Raw genomic sequence first — 18277 nt, forward strand, 5'->3', positions numbered from 1 at the left:
TGTCATCCAATGATTGACTTCATTTCATGGTAATACAATTATTGACTTGGTTAATGCACCATTTAATTGATTAATTCTCGTCAAAATGAAAATAATTATACCATTTTATGGAATAAGAAAAGATCAATTGAACATATATTATAAAATTATTTTAATAAATTGGTTAAATAAAATAATTAAGAATGGAAATGACTAATTTTTTAATTCATAAAAAAGTTTAAATCATTTTCCACTTCAGGCAAACATACAATTAAAACACTCATTCTAATAATGTACTAATAAAATACACATATTACAATCACCTATACCAACAAAACACAATTAAAATTAAAGGTTTGACAAACATAAATACATATTAAGCATATTAATCGAAATTTTTATTAAAAATATATAAAAATAAAAAATAGCTAACTTGCACATGTTAAGAATATAATAATAAAATATTTTTAAATTTTTGATGTAATTAATACATTAAAAATATATAAAAAAATATTTTTCAACAATTATTAGTCAAGTATTTTTTTCTGATATTTTAAAAAAAAGAAAATATTAGAAAACATCATAATTTATTATTTTTTGTTATCTGTTAGTCATTAATATTTAAAAATATAGAATAAAATATTAAAATATGTTATTAAATTATTAAACTAAAAAAACTAAACTAAAAAAATTAAATTAATGACTAAATAATAACAAAAATTAATAAACTCTAATAGCTCTGATTTTTTTTAAGAATATGCCTTTAAAACATAAGTCAGCAAAATCCAAACAAAAAGTTAAAAGACATGTATTCTTAACTAGCTAAATATTAAAATTAAAACACTCCTGAATTCCACGTGCAGTGACACACATACATGATGAAGCGATGAACACACCACGCTCTTCCCATGGATAGAGCCAAGAACTTTAGTTTGGTTAGTAGTACTTTTGAATGAAAAAAAATTCTTGAAAAGTTTCAAGTAAATGTATATTAATTAGGTCATCATATGAGTATTTTTCTTTTCATAGAAAAGTATAGAAAACATAAACACTCAAATCATATTAATAAAAAAGACCATGTCTGTCTCTTTCCCCTGTATTTCACTGACAACTTCATCGTACTCTTTCAAATATAATCCGTTGCTTCCATTTTTAATTACTACCATTACTTAAATTATTGTATTCAATTTCGTGAAATATAATTATCTTGAGAGTTACTAATTTCAACCTAATTATCATAGATGGATCAAAAAGTACTTAATCAATAATTTTAAATTTTTTTAAAATTAAGAGCGCAAATAACTAAGTGACTGAAATTTGAGTATTTATTTGTTAATGATTTTGGTTAACGCAAGGCCGGCTTATGCTCGTGGGCGGCATTCAAAGGTGTGAGGCCGGCTAACGTAAGCTCATCTTATTATTAATTTGGAGCTTTGGAGTTGGGACTGAAATGACCTGTGTGTTTGTAAATAACTATGTCATATAATTTAGTGATATACAAAGACTTGACTATGTGCTCCACACTAAGAAATTAGTAAACAAATATACAAGATATATTCATTGAATATCGATCCTAATTATTTGTTTAATGTATCGCTGATATACAGGGGTAAATCAAGAGATCTGCAAGTTGAAGAACTTGAAGGTAACACATACAAATAGCATGACCTTCGTTGTTCAGGGATTATTGTTTCTCAGGAACTTTTTGCTTCATAGTACTGTATTCTTGATTAATCGATTTGGACTATATTTTTTTGAAAATATCTTTTATGTTTGTTAGTATATTAATAGGCACAATAATCTATCTTTCCATGAAATTAAATGTGTATAATAATTATAAATACGAGGATAGTCAGAATAGTAAATTTGTACGTGCATAGGATTTTTTATGAAAAAAATAATATGCACGAAACCTCTATATCTCTATTATTTGTATAGATAGATAGATAAATATAAATCAATTCATCAAGAACTATTCATACTTTAAAATCAACCACTAATATATTAATATATTTGTTTATAAATATATGTGTACAATTTTAGTATACACATAGCATAATAAAACATAAATTTATATATTACCAAACTTAAAATAATAAAAAACAAATCTTATTTTATAAAATTATCAAACGTTTACTTTCACATACTATAATTTCTATTTGAAAAAGTATAAGGAGCCAATGGTGTATCTGTATAATGTGTACAATAAGAGTTTAGAAATATTCAATTCAATAGAATATCAAATGTTTATTATCCTGATACCCAGATAGACAGAGTAGTTATTCTGAATCGTATAAACATATTGTGTTTGAGAAATAAAAAATTAATAATATTTTATTTTGAATGTTCAATTTTTTAACTCATATTGAGTTAAAAAAAAGCCAACCATCATTTTTTAACACATTGTACAAGCTCCCTAGCGGATTTCTTTTTATTTTTCTTACCAAGAGTTATAAGAGTTTTGTTGTCTTTCTTTTTCAACATTTTATTCTATATCTTTTTCCATCAGACTAAACACGAAACATCAAGAGCAACTCCCTAGCTATAGCCAACCATGACTGATGCTTCATTTGAGAGTGAGACGGAGTATTACACCCCAAACCATCACAAACGATACTATCCAACACCAGTAAGTCATCACAACATCTTTGGCTCGGAGTCTTTCACAATGTCCACCTCTCAAACTCAACGCAAAGCCGCCAGCTCTAGAAGAGCTCGCCCCAACAGAATTCCCACGACGCCTTTCGCTTCGGACGATGATCATTCGTGGCAAGGAGAAGTTTCTTGGAAGTTCGAGGCCAGGGGATGGCAAGAGTACAGCGCACGCATGGGCTCTGTTCTGAATCCATGGCCAGTCGACTCCTCATTTGAACACAGCCGCGTGTTTCGTCAGTCGGCCAATGACTACTTCCTTTCACAAACTAGTCGATTCAAAGGCCACTCAGGCTCAACTTATCATAATGAGCATTCCGTCTACGGAAGAGTTGAGCTCCAGAGCTATGTTGCCGGGGACAGGGACCTTAGCGAGTCTCGTGGTTTCTTTAAAACGAAGGTCATAAAAGAAAGAGATAGCATAATAAGAAACAAGACTACTCCGTTGGCCGAAGAAGACGAGCTCAGTTGGATAGACTATAGCATCTCTGATAAAGAAATTGGTGGGTATCACGCTGAATTCTCTTATACTAAACATGACCACCGTGGCAAGCATGGCGACAGTTACGGACTACCATCAGCCGGAGATAAATTCGGTACCCCGAGTTATGGTGTTGACAAGATTACAGGGTATGAGTATGATGAAGAGGGCGAGGAGAAATTGGACGAGGAAGATGCAGGGCCTCCAAAGACAATTGGGTTGTTTCGGCTATTTAGGTATGCAACAAAGTGGGATTGGGTTCTTGTGCTTGTAGGTTGTTTAGGTGCTTTCATAGATGGAGGCTCACTTCCTTTTTATTCTTATCTTTTTGGAGAATTGGTCAATAAGATTTCACAAAATGGGAATAATAAGCAAATGATGAAGGATGTAGAGAAGGTACTATAAATTCTTTCTTTAATTTTTTTGTTACTTATCTTGCTCTCTATGCTGAATTCAAATGTTTGTATATTGAATACGTGAATCTATATTGTACTCTCATTTTTTTTCTCTTCCTTTAAATTTTAATTTCTCAGATATGCATATATATGGCCGGGTTAGCTGCAGTTGTTTCGGTTGGAGCATATTTGCGTAAGGATACTAAGGATATTAATACTTAATTAGTCAAATATTAATTTTTCGTTTTCCATTATCGTCTGACTTTCAACATAATTTGCTTAGCAATTGATGTTGAGTAGTAATAACTAATAACTCCACCTAAAAATAGTTATACATTTTAAATTACATATTTCATTTTTAATAATTATTTATTTTAATTTTTTAATAATATTTTCGATTTTTTATTATACTCATAATTGAATTGACAATAAAAAATAATTATATATTTTAAATTTATTTTTTTAACTGATGTTTTTTTTACAATAATGGATTAATCATACAATTGACAGAGATCACATGTTGGAGGTTAGTGGGCGAGAGATCTGCTCAAAGAATGAGGACGGAGTATTTAAGAGCAGTTCTTCGACAGGATATTAGTTTTTTTGATACACAGATCAACACTGGTGATATTATGCATGGAATAGCCAGTGATGTTGCACAAATCCAAGAAGTTATGGGAGAGAAGGTTAATACTAACAACTGATGCCTGCATTGCATATAATGATATAAATATATATTTCTGATTTAAACCGAAATCGGCAAGTCGCCTTCTAAAGAAAACAAACAGAACTGAAGTAGCTAGTTGTCTTTTTTTTTTCTATTTAGTTAATATATATTATGTTGAAAGAGTTTACTTGTCTAGGACAAAATAATAGTTTAGATGCCTGATTTTTTTTTAAGCCGATTAAAGGTCTGATGAGATGATATCGTATTCACGTAAGTTAAAATAAGTGAGATTTTATTTGAAAGAACTTTATTTTATGGAAAAGTCTAAAGCCAGCAGATTTTGTGATTTTTAGCTATTAATAATGTTTTTAATGGTGTGAGATTGCATCTAATAGTGTAGAATCATTCAATTTTAACAAAAGTACTGACTAGAATTTAACAAAAGTACTAGCCCCTAGCACTCCTCTCATTTTATTTCCTATAAAACATATTAGTTTTGTATTTATTTTAAAATCTCAACATTTAATTTTTAAGAATAATTTATTTTCAAAAAATATATCACCAAAATTTGAATTATTTATTCCCATCTCAAAAGGTGGTATTTAATTAAGAATAATTTATACTCAATTATTTGACCTACACACTCAGGTATCTTAATTAAGTGGTTTTTCAAAATGAGAAAAAATTGAACTAATCCAGTAGGTTTGATCCACACACTTAAGTAAAATTAAAAGTTTATTGGATTTATGATGAAGATGTTTTTTTTTGTAAACTGGACTAACTTGATAGCCAGTTAACCCAGCTGTGCTCGGTTTGATCCAAACGCAGAACCATGTTTTGTTTCCTTAAAAATAAAACATCTAGACAAATAATGTATTGGCCTTCATGCATCAAAATCTTTCTTTGGAAATGAGTCTTATCGATCTTCATTATCTTCTTTTGTTTTTTCTATGTATTGACCGCTGCAGATGGCTCACTTTGTTCATCATATATTTACATTTATATGTGGCTACATAGTTGGATTTAGAAGATCGTGGAGAGTCTCTTTGGTGGTATTCTCAGTCACCCCATTAACAATGTTTTGTGGTATAGTCTACAAAGCAATTTATGGTGGTCTAACAGCAAAAGAAGAAGTAAGATAAAAGCTTTAATAAATTTTTAGTTCCTATAAAATACATAGAATTTGCTTCCATTTTAGCTAGGCAGTGATGTACACATTTGTTTTTGGTTTTTGGCAACCATGTTTATTGTTTAAATGTGATCTATATTCTATAATAGTTTAGCTCAACGAACCCCCACCAACCCTCGCCGTCAACATGTTAAGAATAGAGATAAAAAACTAAATGTTAGATAGCAAGAAGTTGATGTAGCAGCTGCTATAAATAGAACGTTGTTAGTGTAATTAGTCAGTGAGAAAGTAGTCATCATTTCTCAGCTCCTCTGCTCCTCAGATTGTTCTTCCCCTCATTCTTTCAATTCTTCTTTCGATTCTGTTTTGTTCTTCTTCAGTGGCAAAGAACACCAGTTTCAACACAACAGTCGTGCCACCACAACACCCAAAACACAAGCCTCCATACATCTCTCTACATACACTGCCACCAACCCCTCTTTGATTTGTCTTATTGCCACCATTGAAGTACTAATCGAGCTTAAATCCAATGCCTATAAGCCTTTTCTCCAACAACCTCGCACTCCAAAATTTGGACCCTCTCCAACCTCAGCCCTAATCCCAAAACCTCCACAACCACCGTTAAAGTGGGATGGGACATGGATAGAAACATATAGTAAATATGACAAGTGATCTCAATCCCGATTTACGTTCTGAGTTCTGACGAACATGTCACCACTTATCTAAACTTAAGATAAAAGCATAATAATAAATATTATCTACTCTATATAATGATAATTGAAACAAAAATTGGTGTGCAATTTTTTGTTCTTAAAAATGTCCTCCATCATATATATTTATGAATAAAAAGATTTTGTATTTTTAATCTCTATTTAATAAATAAAATTATGAATTACTATGCATTAATTCACTAATAATCTAGTATTAATGCATAATTTGATGTTATGTCTAAACATTTTCTTCTTTTTTTATTTTTTTCCGCCCAGGCTTCTTACAGGAAAGCTGGTGTTATTGCGGAACAAACGATCAGTTCAATTAGGACAGTGTTTTCTTTTGTTGCGGAAAGGCAATTGGCAGCAAAATATGCTCAATTACTACAAAAATCAGCCCCAATAGGCGCAAAAATTGGTTTTGCCAAGGGTGCAGGCATGGGCATTATCTATTTAGTAACATATTCGACATGGGCCTTGGCATTTTGGTATGGCTCCATCTTAATTGCCACGAACAAACTTGATGGGGGTGCAGCTATTGCTTGTTTCTTTGGCGTCAATGTAGGAGGAAGGTGCAGATTCCCTCTCATCTATATCATACCTGTCCATGTTTTGATTTTTTAAGCAAATGCTTTGTTGATTTTTAGCATTGGGATTGACAGAATATATTTTTGGGTGCATTTGCGAAAATAAATGAGAGGTTTTGAAGGGGAAGGGGCCAAGGGGGAGGAAAGAAAAGTAAAAAGAAGCATTGAGATTCTTAAACATTCTTTTTTCAGGAGTTTAAAATAAATTTGAAAGAGAAGCTTTGAGGGTTTATTGTATATTTGTACAATTTTATTTTTTACTATAATATTAATATTTAAAAGAATAAATGATAATACAATAATTTATTATTTGAAACAATAAATAATTTAAATTTGAACCTAATAAAATCCTCCAATTTAAAAAAAAAAAAAACTTGAAAACGATGAGTTTGGGTGGTTTTTGAAAAAAAAAAAAAAATTCAAAATCTTCACCCTCCGAATAATAAATTCATGAACAATGTTTAATCCTTCAAAACCTTTTTCACCCCTTGGAAATCAAACTCATGAACATACTTTTATAGTGCAGTATTTTGTTCTGTTTTTTACTTTTATTATTATTGTTATTATTATAAACAAATAGTAAAAATAATTTATCATTCTGCATGTATGCTAAAATATCAATTCATCACTTATATAACAATACAAATTGACCACATATTTATATTTATAATCAAACTTTATAAATAATATATCAAGCTAGATTTATGTTTATGATAAAAAAAATATGAATAAAATTATAAGAATGCTGTAATGGTTGAATATTTGAAAAGCTTAACTATGCTGTTGTGAAAAAAATTTATTATTCTGCTATGCAAATTTTCAATATTTTGTTATGAAAAATTTAGTATCATATTAGTTAATTTTTAAAGAAGATCAAGCACAGTTGCTTGACAGTTTAAGATAAGCACCGAAAGAAAATCAGAAAAAGAATGGTAATGAGCAAAAGAAAGAAGAAAAACTTTTTTGTGATTCTAAGAACTAAACCCTGAATTCAAAAGACTTCAAATTTAGTATAGAATTATTGAAAAATAATATATATGTGGAAGCAATTGACCTAACTAAGCAAGAGTCTAACTATTCTTTCACTCTTTTTTTAACTAAATCTTGTTCTATTGTATTTTTATCCTCAGTACCCCTTTTAAACTCAAGTTGTATCTTGAAACAACTCTGAGTTTGGTCTTTAATCGATCAAAGGAGGTTGCTGAAAGAGGCTTGGTTAGTATGTCCGCGATTTGTTCAGAGCCAGGGATGTGAACCACTTGTCATTAAGGTCTTGGCCTGCACCTTTTCTTGAACTACTTAATATCAAGTTGGAAGTGCTTAGTTTTGCCATATAGCACTAGATTAGCTGTGAGGAGAACAGTGCTTAAGTTGTCACAAAAGATTGTTGGGACAGTTGCACGATGGATTCTTAATTCGAACAGCAAGTTCCTCATCCAAACTAATTCAGCTTCACAAGATGCAGGACTCCTAAATTCAGCCGTAATTAATATGATCTGCTAATAGTGGTCTGTTTGCTACATGACTAAGAAATTAAATTAGTGCCTAAATAAACACAATAACCAAAAACTGACCTTCAATATTCTAAAATTGATTGTCCAATCCGCATCTAAAATATAAATATTTGTGCATAATTAGACCATGCTCTTTTGTACCTTGAAGATACCTCAAAATTCTTTGGTAGCTTTTCAATGAGCCAATAATAGTGTATGCATGAATTGGCTCTCACCTTACTCACAAGAAAGAAGAGACAAATTCTTGTGATTTTGAGAACTAAACCCTGAATTCAAAAGACTTCAAATTTAGTATAGAATTGTTGAGAATTAATACACCCACATTATAAGTTCTGTCTTTGAAAACTTAAAAGACTCCTTTTCAAATAGAGTCTGCAATATACATATGAAAGTTAACTAAGTAAGAATCTAATTACTCTTGTTTCACTCTTTTTTAAATCAAATCTTGTTCTATTATATTTGTATCTTCAATAATTTTTTATTTAAAAAAAATAAATATAAATATACATAAATATATAATGTTTAATTCAGTGATTAATTATTAACTGTGATCATAGAACAATTTTAGAAAACCAGCAATACAACCAATATATTTACATACCATTTTTCATATATTAGTTTTTAAAAATATTATATACAACTAAAAAAAATCAGTCATAATGTATTTGCATATATTTATGTATGTTATATTATATTGTCTTTTAAAATATATTTTATATGTGTTGTGACTAATAATTGGAAATTATTTTTATTTTTATTTTTTTGTATTTGTCATTAATTAGACAATTTTATAAGTATTATATTTGACATTTTTTTATTTATCACGATTAAAACATATAAAATTTTATATGAAAAAATCGGTTCCCTTCTTAAATATATAAGTGGACTTTGTGGACTTTCATCGTATAGTTATACTCTCTAAAGTTTGTTCGTTTATTTGATTGCTAGAGGTCTAGCATTGGCGCTGTCATATTTTGCACAATTTGCACAAGGTACTGTTGCAGCAAGTCGTGTATTCTCTGTTATAGACAGAATTCCTGAGATTGATCCATATAGCCCTGACGGAAGGAAGCTTACTGTTGTCCGTGGTAGAATTGAGTTAAAAAATGTTAGTTTTGCATACCCATCTCGTCCTGATTCTCTGATACTTCATTCCCTTAATTTAGTATTTTCATCGACAAAAACTTTGGCACTGGTTGGTGCTAGTGGAGGGGGCAAGTCGACTATATTTGCTCTGATAGAGCGCTTCTATGACCCTATTGAAGGTAAGCTAGCATATCTCAAAAATACCATTATAAATTTTGAACGTTAATGGTGTAAAGATCGTCTTTAAATTCCATCTTTTCTAGTTTAATTTTTAAATATATAATTCAAGAGATGTATATTTTTCAATTTCTTAAACTATATATTGTCAGCTAAAAAAAATTTTTTTTTTATCTTATCTTCAATACATTTTAAAAATTATATTCAAATTTCTTTAAATAATTTTAAAATATTTTCAATTATGTTACATATATATTAAAAATTACAAAAATGCTATTTGTACACTAAAATCAGTCACCAATATATTTGTGTATAAATACATGTTTGATTTAATTTATTTTCAATGTGAATTTATATTCCAACATGTATTTTGTACTAGTGGCTGTTTGATGTACACGTAGCATTACTCGAAAAATTAATTATCCTATAAACTATATATATGTAAAAATAGGTATAAATATACACAAATATATGCATATTAACTTTATGGTTAATTTTTTGTATATACATGATATTTTCAAATACTTTTATGTTAAAAGAAAATTACATAAACCTTACACGCACTCTAAATATCTTGCGAAAAACCTACCTAGGGAAATTTATCATTGTGCTTTCTTTCAATATTATCCTTGTAGGGACGATAACCTTGGACGGCCATGATTTGAGGACGTTGCAAGTCAAGTGGCTAAGAGGTCAAATTGGGATGGTTGGTCAAGAGCCAATCCTCTTTGCAACCTCCATACTAGAAAACGTTATGATGGGGAAAGATAATGTCACTAAGGAGGAGGCAATTGCTGCTTGCATTGCTGCAGATGCTCACAATTTCATATCTAACTTACCACTTGGCTATGACACTCAGGTGTAGTATATTCAGTCTCTCCAAAGAATTTTCATACTCATGAATTCATTATCCAAATAGTATACACAAAAGACATATATAAGTAGATTAAAGTACTTGTCTCCAAAAAAATTTAAGCAGTGGCAACTTAACCTTTGAAAGATTGAAATGCTTGTGGTAATTTAGTCCTCAAATAAAATTAAAATTTGGTACTCTATATACTTTGTCCAAAGAAGTTAGAAAGTACCGTATCTTATGCAGGTCGGAGATAGGGGCACAAAACTATCAGGTGGTCAAAAGCAGAGAATCGCACTGGCTCGAGCAATAATCAAAGATCCTAAAATCCTTCTTTTAGACGAACCTACCAGCGCTCTTGATGCTGAGTCAGAGTCTGCAGTCCAACGAGCCATAGACAAGATTTCTGTGGGTCGAACAACCATTGTCATTGCTCATAGGATAGCTACTGTAAAGAATGCTCATGCCATCGTGGTCCTCGAAAATGGTACTGCCATTGAGATGGGTAACCATCTCCAGCTTATAGGGAAAGGGGGAACCTACTATAACCTTGTCAAACTCGCCAGCGAGGCCATATCAAGGCCTCTCTCTAATGAACATGACATGCAAAAATCCAATGATCTTTCCATCTATGACAACTCAATTGCTGATGTATCAAGACATGCAGCAGATATCTCGAGGCCTAAACATTTAAAATACGCTCAGGAGAAAAAAGTAGAGATCGAAGACGAGCCAAACAAAATGCCAAAAAAATTTAGACTTTCTGAGATATTGAAATTGCAAAAGCCAGAGCTTTGGATGCTACTTTTAGGATTCTTTCTGGGTATGTTTGCAGGCGCTTTTCTGTCTCTTTTTCCTTTGGTTTTAGGCATATCTCTTGGGGTATATTTTGATGATGACACTGATAAGATGAAGAGAGATGTTGGACACCTTTGTTTAGCACTTGTTTGTCTTGGATTCGGTTGTATTCTTTCCATGACAGGACAACAAGGATTTTGTGGTTGGGCAGGATCAAAGCTTACACTAAGGGTTAGAAACCTCTTGTTCCAGTCCATCTTGAAACAAGAACCCGGGTGGTTTGATTTTGATAAAAACTCGACTGGAGTGTTAGTGTCAAGGCTCTCCATTGATTGTATCAGCTTTCGTTCAATACTTGGTGATCGATTCTCAGTCCTTCTTATGGGGTTGAGTTCAGCAGCTGTCGGTCTTGGTGTTTCCTTTGTCATCAATTGGAAACTAACCCTTTTGGCGGCTGCTGTTACTCCCTTTACTCTTGGTGCAAGTTATGTAAGCTTGCTTATAAATATTGGGCCACATGTTGATAACAATGCATATGCCAAAGCTAGCAATATTGCTTCTGGTGCAGTATCAAACATAAGAACGGTTACCACGTTTTCTGCCCAGGAAATATTAATTAAGTCCTTTGATCAAGCCTTATCAGAACCTCAAAGGAAATCATTGAAAAGTTCGCACATTCAAGGTCTAACATTTGGGTTCTTTCAAGGTGCCATGTATGGAGCGTACACCTTGGTTCTTTGGTTTGGTGCCAGACTTGTAGATCGTAGCGAAGCGAAGTTCGGAGATGTTTTTAAGATCTTTCTCATTCTTGTTTTGAGCTCATTTTCTGTGGGACAACTAGCTGGTTTAGCACCAGATACTTCTATGGCGGCCACAGCAATCCCTTCTGTTCAAGATATCATAAACCGGAGGCCGCTGATAGGCAACGATAAGTCAATAAGAAGCAAGAAAGTAGAAGATCGATTAAAGTCGCCTTTCAAAATAGAATTCAAAATGGTCACATTTGCATACCCATCTAGGCCTGCAGTTACAGTGCTAAGGGATTTCTCTTTGAAGGTCAAAGGTGGAAGCACCGTGGCCTTGGTAGGACCCAGTGGATCAGGAAAATCAACCATCATATGGTTGATACAGAGGTTCTATGATCCAAATAAAGGAAAAGTGATGCTAAGTGGGGTAGACCTTATGGAAATTGATGTTAAGTGGTTAAGGAGGCAAATGGCTTTAGTAGGTCAAGAACCAGCACTGTTTTCTGGGAGTATAAGGGAGAACATTACCTTTGGGGACCCAAATGCGTCATGGGCTGAAATTGAAGCAGCTGCAAAAGAAGCTTACATCCACAAATTCATTAGTGGCCTTCCTCAAGGTTATGAGACCCAGGTATATCACCAAAACTATTCATTATTTCCATTATGCTTTAACATGATAATTTGATTTTGAATTTTATTTACTTGATTTCCATGTCCTCTACACTAGGTTGGTCAAAGCGGAGTCCAACTATCAGGTGGCCAAAAACAAAGAATTGCAATAGCAAGGGCTATACTGAAGAAATCAAGGGTGATTCTACTTGATGAAGCAAGCAGTGCTTTGGACTTGGAGTCAGAGAAACACATCCAAGATGCCCTTAAGAAAGTTTCCAATGAAGCAACAACCATCATTGTAGCCCATCGTCTATCGACAATTAGAGAAGCTGACAAGATAGTGGTTATGAAAGATGGGGGAGTAGCAGAGTATGGAAGTCATGACACACTGATGACTTCCCATCAAAATGGTCTGTATGCTAGCCTAGTTCGTTCTGAGACCGAAGCCAATGCCTTTGCTTGACATTATTCTAGACATTGAAATATTGGTGCAACACATATAGCCATTTGTCCAAAATCAATTAGATCGAAATAAGGGTGCTTTAAATTGTTAGGTGTCTTTCGAGTTACATGTGTAATACAGATTTTGTGTTTTCGAAATCAAGACAATCAGTTTGATGAAATCAATAACAAAAATACCAATTTATTAAAGAGTCAAAGTCTCTTTTTTTATAATGAAGAAAAAAACGGAAGAAATATAAAAGTTTGCAGAATCATAAAACTATTAATATTCTTGCAATGTAAAAGTGTAAAACATGACAATTATCGAACTAAACAAAACCGATTACACTTTACAGAATTCAAAATGCAGTAAACGATAGAAAACTTTGAAGTAAATGACAATTTAATTTGTCAAATTAAAATGAAATAAAAAATATGTCTTTGGAAGAGCATAAACTGCATAAATGTAAAAAAATGAAATAAGAATGGAAAGAAATCTACAGAAAATTAATTTAAGATCAACTCATGAAATTTCTGAGATATATTAGAATGTGTATAAGTGTGTTTCTAAATTGAATTTTTAACTATGCCTTTCTTTTGTCTAGTTATAAACACACTCAACCAATAATCTTCAGCTTCATCAATGGGTGTGGATCCTTATAACCTCAAGGATTTATCCAATCCCATGAGAAAACAATAGATATACTCAGCTTGAAGAAACTCTTGCATGGCGCGCGCCTCACCGCAATTGCATTGCACCGGGCGATATGAGTTCAATTCTTCCCAAAGAACCTTGATTCTTGTGAAGTATTTTGACATAGACATGGCACCTTGTCGAAAATTCATCAAGTCGCACTTCAATTCGAACACGTGAGGGCCATTTCCATGTTGAAAACGCTCCTTCAAATCGTTCTACAACTCCGCTATAGAATCTGTGTATACGAGAGAGGTAGCAATTTCTTTTGTAACAAAATTCAAAATCCAGTTCTCAAATTTTTCTGGTTCAGTGATTGGATCTGGTTTAGGCACCGATCCAGTGATGAAACCAAACTTCTGTTTGGCATTTAGGATTTTCTACATCGCACGACTCCAAGAATGATAGTTGTCCTCAACGAGTTGTTGAGTGACCAATGTTGCTCTTGGAACCTCTTCCTACAATTAACAAAGTCCTTTCTCTTGTAACACAAGAAGAAAAACATAGGGCAATATAAGCTTTACTCAATTCTGCTTCCCAGAATCAAGTAGCCTTTATGGCGAGAAATCAGCAACCACCACAATCTCAAGGTCGCGGCAGAGGCATGGTGAAGAAAGATAGACCCCTCTGCTCGCACTGTGGAATTCTTGGGCACACTATCGATAAATGTTACAAAATTCACATTTACCCTCCAAATTTTGGCAAAGGAAGGAACATGAAGCCTTCGATTCGTCATGTCTCCACATTTCAGTCCACTTCAGATGCACAAATCAGCCCAAATTTGACTCCAACACAAGTTCAACAGCTCCTAACCTTGGAAATGGATCCTCTCCAGTTTTTTCAACACTTGACAAAATACAGTGCAATCTCTCACCTTTGATTTTAATAGTGGGACCAAAAATAAATAAGAGAGAGAGAGTGATGAATGGTTAGATTAAACACTGCACACCATCTAGTTTTTTATTCACTGGAGAGGATCCACTCCCCCTAACCTTGCTGACTAATCACAAGATCTAAGATATTTCATCAAATGAATCAACTGAAGTTTCAACTCCAGCAGGTAGGTATCGTTCTCAACGCATCTATGTTAAAGTCAAATTTACCTCATCATTCTTGGATTTTGGATAGTGGTGCCACCATTCACATTGCTTGTGATTTATCTCTATTCACCTCAATACACACTTCAAAAATTTTTCTGTCTCCTTGTCTAATGGTGACATTTTCTCTGCCAATTTTATAGGTTCAGTTACTGTCAATAAGCATATATCTCTTCGAAATGTGCTTTATATCCCTAAGTTTCGTGTTAATTTACTTTTAGTTTCAGCCTTTCTTGCTAACTCCACAATCACTATCACTCTTGGTTTTAATTACTTCACTATTCAGGACAACAAGTGTTTGAAGACGATTGGGAAGGGTGACTTGCAACAAGGACTTTACATCCTAAGAGCAGAAATTCCAACCAATTTGGCACTGCATGGTTCACAAAATTTCTCAAATTCTTTTCTTTCTAGTCATATTTCACATACTGATTCTATCTCAATAAATTTGTGTAGTCCAGATCTATAGCACACACGTCTTGGTCATGTACCTTCTAACATTCTACATCACTTAGATAGTATTTTACATTTGTCGAATAAATCAGGTTGTCATACTTGTGAAATCTGTCATTTAGCTAAATTCAAGAAGCTTTCCTTTGAGTCACATAATCACATATCTTCTAACGTTTTTGACCTTATTCACTGTGATGTGTGGACTTCTTTGCATTGATTGACACTCAATTTGGCATTAAGATCAAATGTCTCAAGTCTGACAATGCTAAGGAACTTGCACTTAAGGAGTTTTTGCAGAAGAGAGGTGCCCTGCATCAATTCTCATGCCCTTATCGACCCCAACAAAATGCTGTTGTAGAGAGAAAGCACCAGCATCTGTTGAATGTGACCAGATCCTTATTCTTTCAGTCAAAAATCCCTATTTTCTTTTGGGGGGAGTGCATCATCACTGCAGCTTTCCTAGTCAATCGAACCCCAAGCAAATTATTACAATTTAAGTCTCCCTTTGAACTATTATTTGGAAAGACACCCAACTATGATTCCTTAAGAAATTTTGGTTGCTTTGCATATACAGCAAACACCTCTAACTCCAAAACCAAATTTTGTCCTAGAGCTGATCCCTCAGTCTTCATTGGATATCCAATTGGTTACAAAGGTTACATACTTTACAACCTTAGAACTAAACAGTTTTTTATCTTAAGAGACATCATTTTTCATGAACATGTTATGCCTTTCACTACTTCACCTCATCTACAGTTTAATAAGGACTTGTACAATGACTTTGTACTTCCTAAACCCATTCTTTATCATATCCCTCTCCATCTTCACAGCCGACTCCAACCGTCATAAACCCAGAACCTCAACATTAAGAACCAACACCAAACACCATCACTTCACCACCTAAACAACTAAGAAAATCAACTAGACACATTCAACCTCTGCCTTACCTCAATGACTACGTCTGCCACACCTCTACTCCCTATCCCTTAGCCAATCATATTAGTAACCATCGCCTTTCTTTACATACCTTAACTCCGTTGCACAATTAGACACCATACCTGAGCCTCAATTTTACCACCAGGCAGTTCAGTTCAAAGAATGGAGACAAGCTATGCAAGAGGAACTTGATGCGCTTGAGGCCAATAACACTTGGGCCCTTATACCTTTACCACTAGATAAGCGAGTCATTGGTTGTCGTTGGGTGTACAAAGCTAAGCTAAAAGCCGATGGCTCGTTAGAGAGATATAAGGCACGTTTGGTTGCAAAAGGATATACTCAACAAACTGGTATTGATTTTAGGGACACATTTAGTCCCGTGGCAAAGATCACCACTGTGAGAACCTTACTTACCATTGTTGCAGTCAAGAACTAGAGCCTCCTATAGCTGGATATAAATAATGCATTCCTTGATGGTGAACTTAATAAAAAAGTCTACATGAAATTGCATTTGGGTCATTCTCAGTGGAAAAAATGGTGAAGGTTATAGAAGGCTTAAAGAATGGGGATTGAATCTATGACCTTCTTTTAGTTTAATAAAATCACCCTTTTAAAATAGACTTGCAATCTGAATCTGTTTGAATTTAGTAGTGAAAAATTTATGAGACAATTTCATTTTGTCTCATGAATATCAGAAAACAGAACAAAGAAGGAAAGAGAGAAGCTAACACCATCATGTATCCTGGTTCGGTTGCCTTGTGCAATGCAACCTACGTCCAGTCTCTACCACAACAGTGGTGGAATTTCCACTATAGTTAAAGTATTACATATACCAATTCCACAGGATTGACACAATCCTTTCACACTCAAGTTCTAACCTAACTTGACTTGGTTATGCTAATACCTAACTCTTCACTCTTAGTGCTAACCCAACTAAGAAAGGGATACCTCACTGGTACAAGATACAAGACACAGAATCAACCTAAAGAAATCTGAAATCATTCTAGGCTTTTCACTCAAGTGTATCATTCTGCCTCTTTCCCCTCTTAGACTTTTAATTGAGCTCTCTCATTCTGCCTTTTACCTCAAGAAATTACAGAAAGATAAACATTAAAAATAAAATTACAATATGTAAAACATGAAAGAGATTGATGCTTCAATAGCTTCTTTGCTATGTGATCAACCAAATGAATAGCCTCTGATTCAGTTCTTCATTCTGGCGGAATTCTCCTTTGACTAGGAAGCACTGTCTAAGTAGATGAACTTTTTCAAATAGCTCTTCTCAGAACATACACCTCAAGAATACTGGTTTTCTCTCCATGGCTTCTGAATGATCAAAACTCTTCTTTTGTATCTCCTTGCATGTTGCCGAGTTACTCTCCCTATATCAACTTCTTGAGCTGTGTGCTTCACCAACTCACCACGTCACCTTTTCCAGTTAATCCTCAAATTAGGAACTTTGGTTCTGACCTCTTCTTGTTGACCGAAAGCCACAGAATCAGTAGAAATAAATATTTTCAATGGTAAGCCCAGATATCGGCCATAGAAACACAACTTGGTCCCCAAGACACACTTATGACCATAGATGCACAACAGTGAAGAACAAATATAATTTTTCCCATGTATCCCATTTCAGACTGGCAGAGAGTTGGGAAGATGAGAAGAAAGTAATATGCATGCAATAGGAAATGTGTTACCTTTGACCTTTGCCTTAGCTTGATTTGGTTTGATTTTGCTGATTTGACCTCAACCTTTCTTGTCGAACCTTCTATTTCTTTCTTCTTCTGTGAATAGTTTAGGGACTAAGCACTCTCTCACTTCTCTAATTTCTGACCAAGAGAAAAAAAGTGAACGTTGCTTTTGGTGAAAGCAAACAGGAGGGAATTGCTTGCTATCGGGTTTGGATTGGATCAATTCATTTGGCCCGTTTTGATTTCTCAGCTTTGTTTCCTTTTTGGCTTTGTTTGTATTGTCATCCCATCAGCATGATTAATTTGTTCCATAGTGGGCTGCAGCTGAATATTGAATTTTTTGGCCTGCATCACTTCAGCCAAAATAATCAAAACTAATTAGTTAAATTACCCAATAAAGTAATGTTTGTCATCATTAATTAATTTAGTTAATTTATTAACTCAACAAAGGATTAGTTTGTAAACTCACACGGTCCTTGTATGGGTTGCGACAAGTATCAAGGCAGTGGTTCACTAAGTTTTGCAACACACTAACCACCCATGGCTTTACACAATGTAGACGGGATTACTCTCTTTTCG

General features: G+C 33.5%; 1 protein-coding gene across 1 annotated transcript; it reads left to right on the top strand.

Annotated features, from left to right (window-relative positions):
• Positions 1-1470: 1470 nt before the first annotated feature.
• Positions 1471-13020, top strand: LOC130970032 (ABC transporter B family member 19-like). The gene is made up of 10 exons (XM_057895981.1): positions 1471-1624; positions 2489-3508; positions 3646-3700; positions 4018-4193; positions 5143-5307; positions 6290-6585; positions 9063-9379; positions 10013-10236; positions 10477-12405; positions 12502-13020. The coding sequence occupies exons 2-10, from the start codon at positions 2534-2536 to the stop codon at positions 12847-12849; spliced, it is 4485 nt and encodes a 1494-aa protein (XP_057751964.1). The 5' UTR covers positions 1471-1624; positions 2489-2533; the 3' UTR covers positions 12850-13020.
• The last annotated feature ends 5257 nt before the right edge of the window (positions 13021-18277 follow it).

Source organism: Arachis stenosperma, chromosome 3, assembly GCF_014773155.1.
Source record: "Arachis stenosperma cultivar V10309 chromosome 3, arast.V10309.gnm1.PFL2, whole genome shotgun sequence".
NCBI lineage: Eukaryota > Viridiplantae > Streptophyta > Magnoliopsida > Fabales > Fabaceae > Arachis > Arachis stenosperma.

What these genes read in the sequence shown, in the direction of transcription:
- LOC130970032 (XM_057895981.1), top strand. Translation starts at nt 2,534, where the DNA reads ATGACTGATGCTTCATTTGAGAGTGAGACGGAGTATTACACCCCAAAC. An exon ending in AAGAAGTTATGGGAGAGAAG is followed by an intron (nt 4,194 to 5,142) that starts GTTAATACTAAC and finishes TGACCGCTGCAG; the next exon opens with ATGGCTCACTTTGTTCATCA. An exon ending in CTTCTATGACCCTATTGAAG is followed by an intron (nt 9,380 to 10,012) that starts GTAAGCTAGCAT and finishes TTATCCTTGTAG; the next exon opens with GGACGATAACCTTGGACGGC.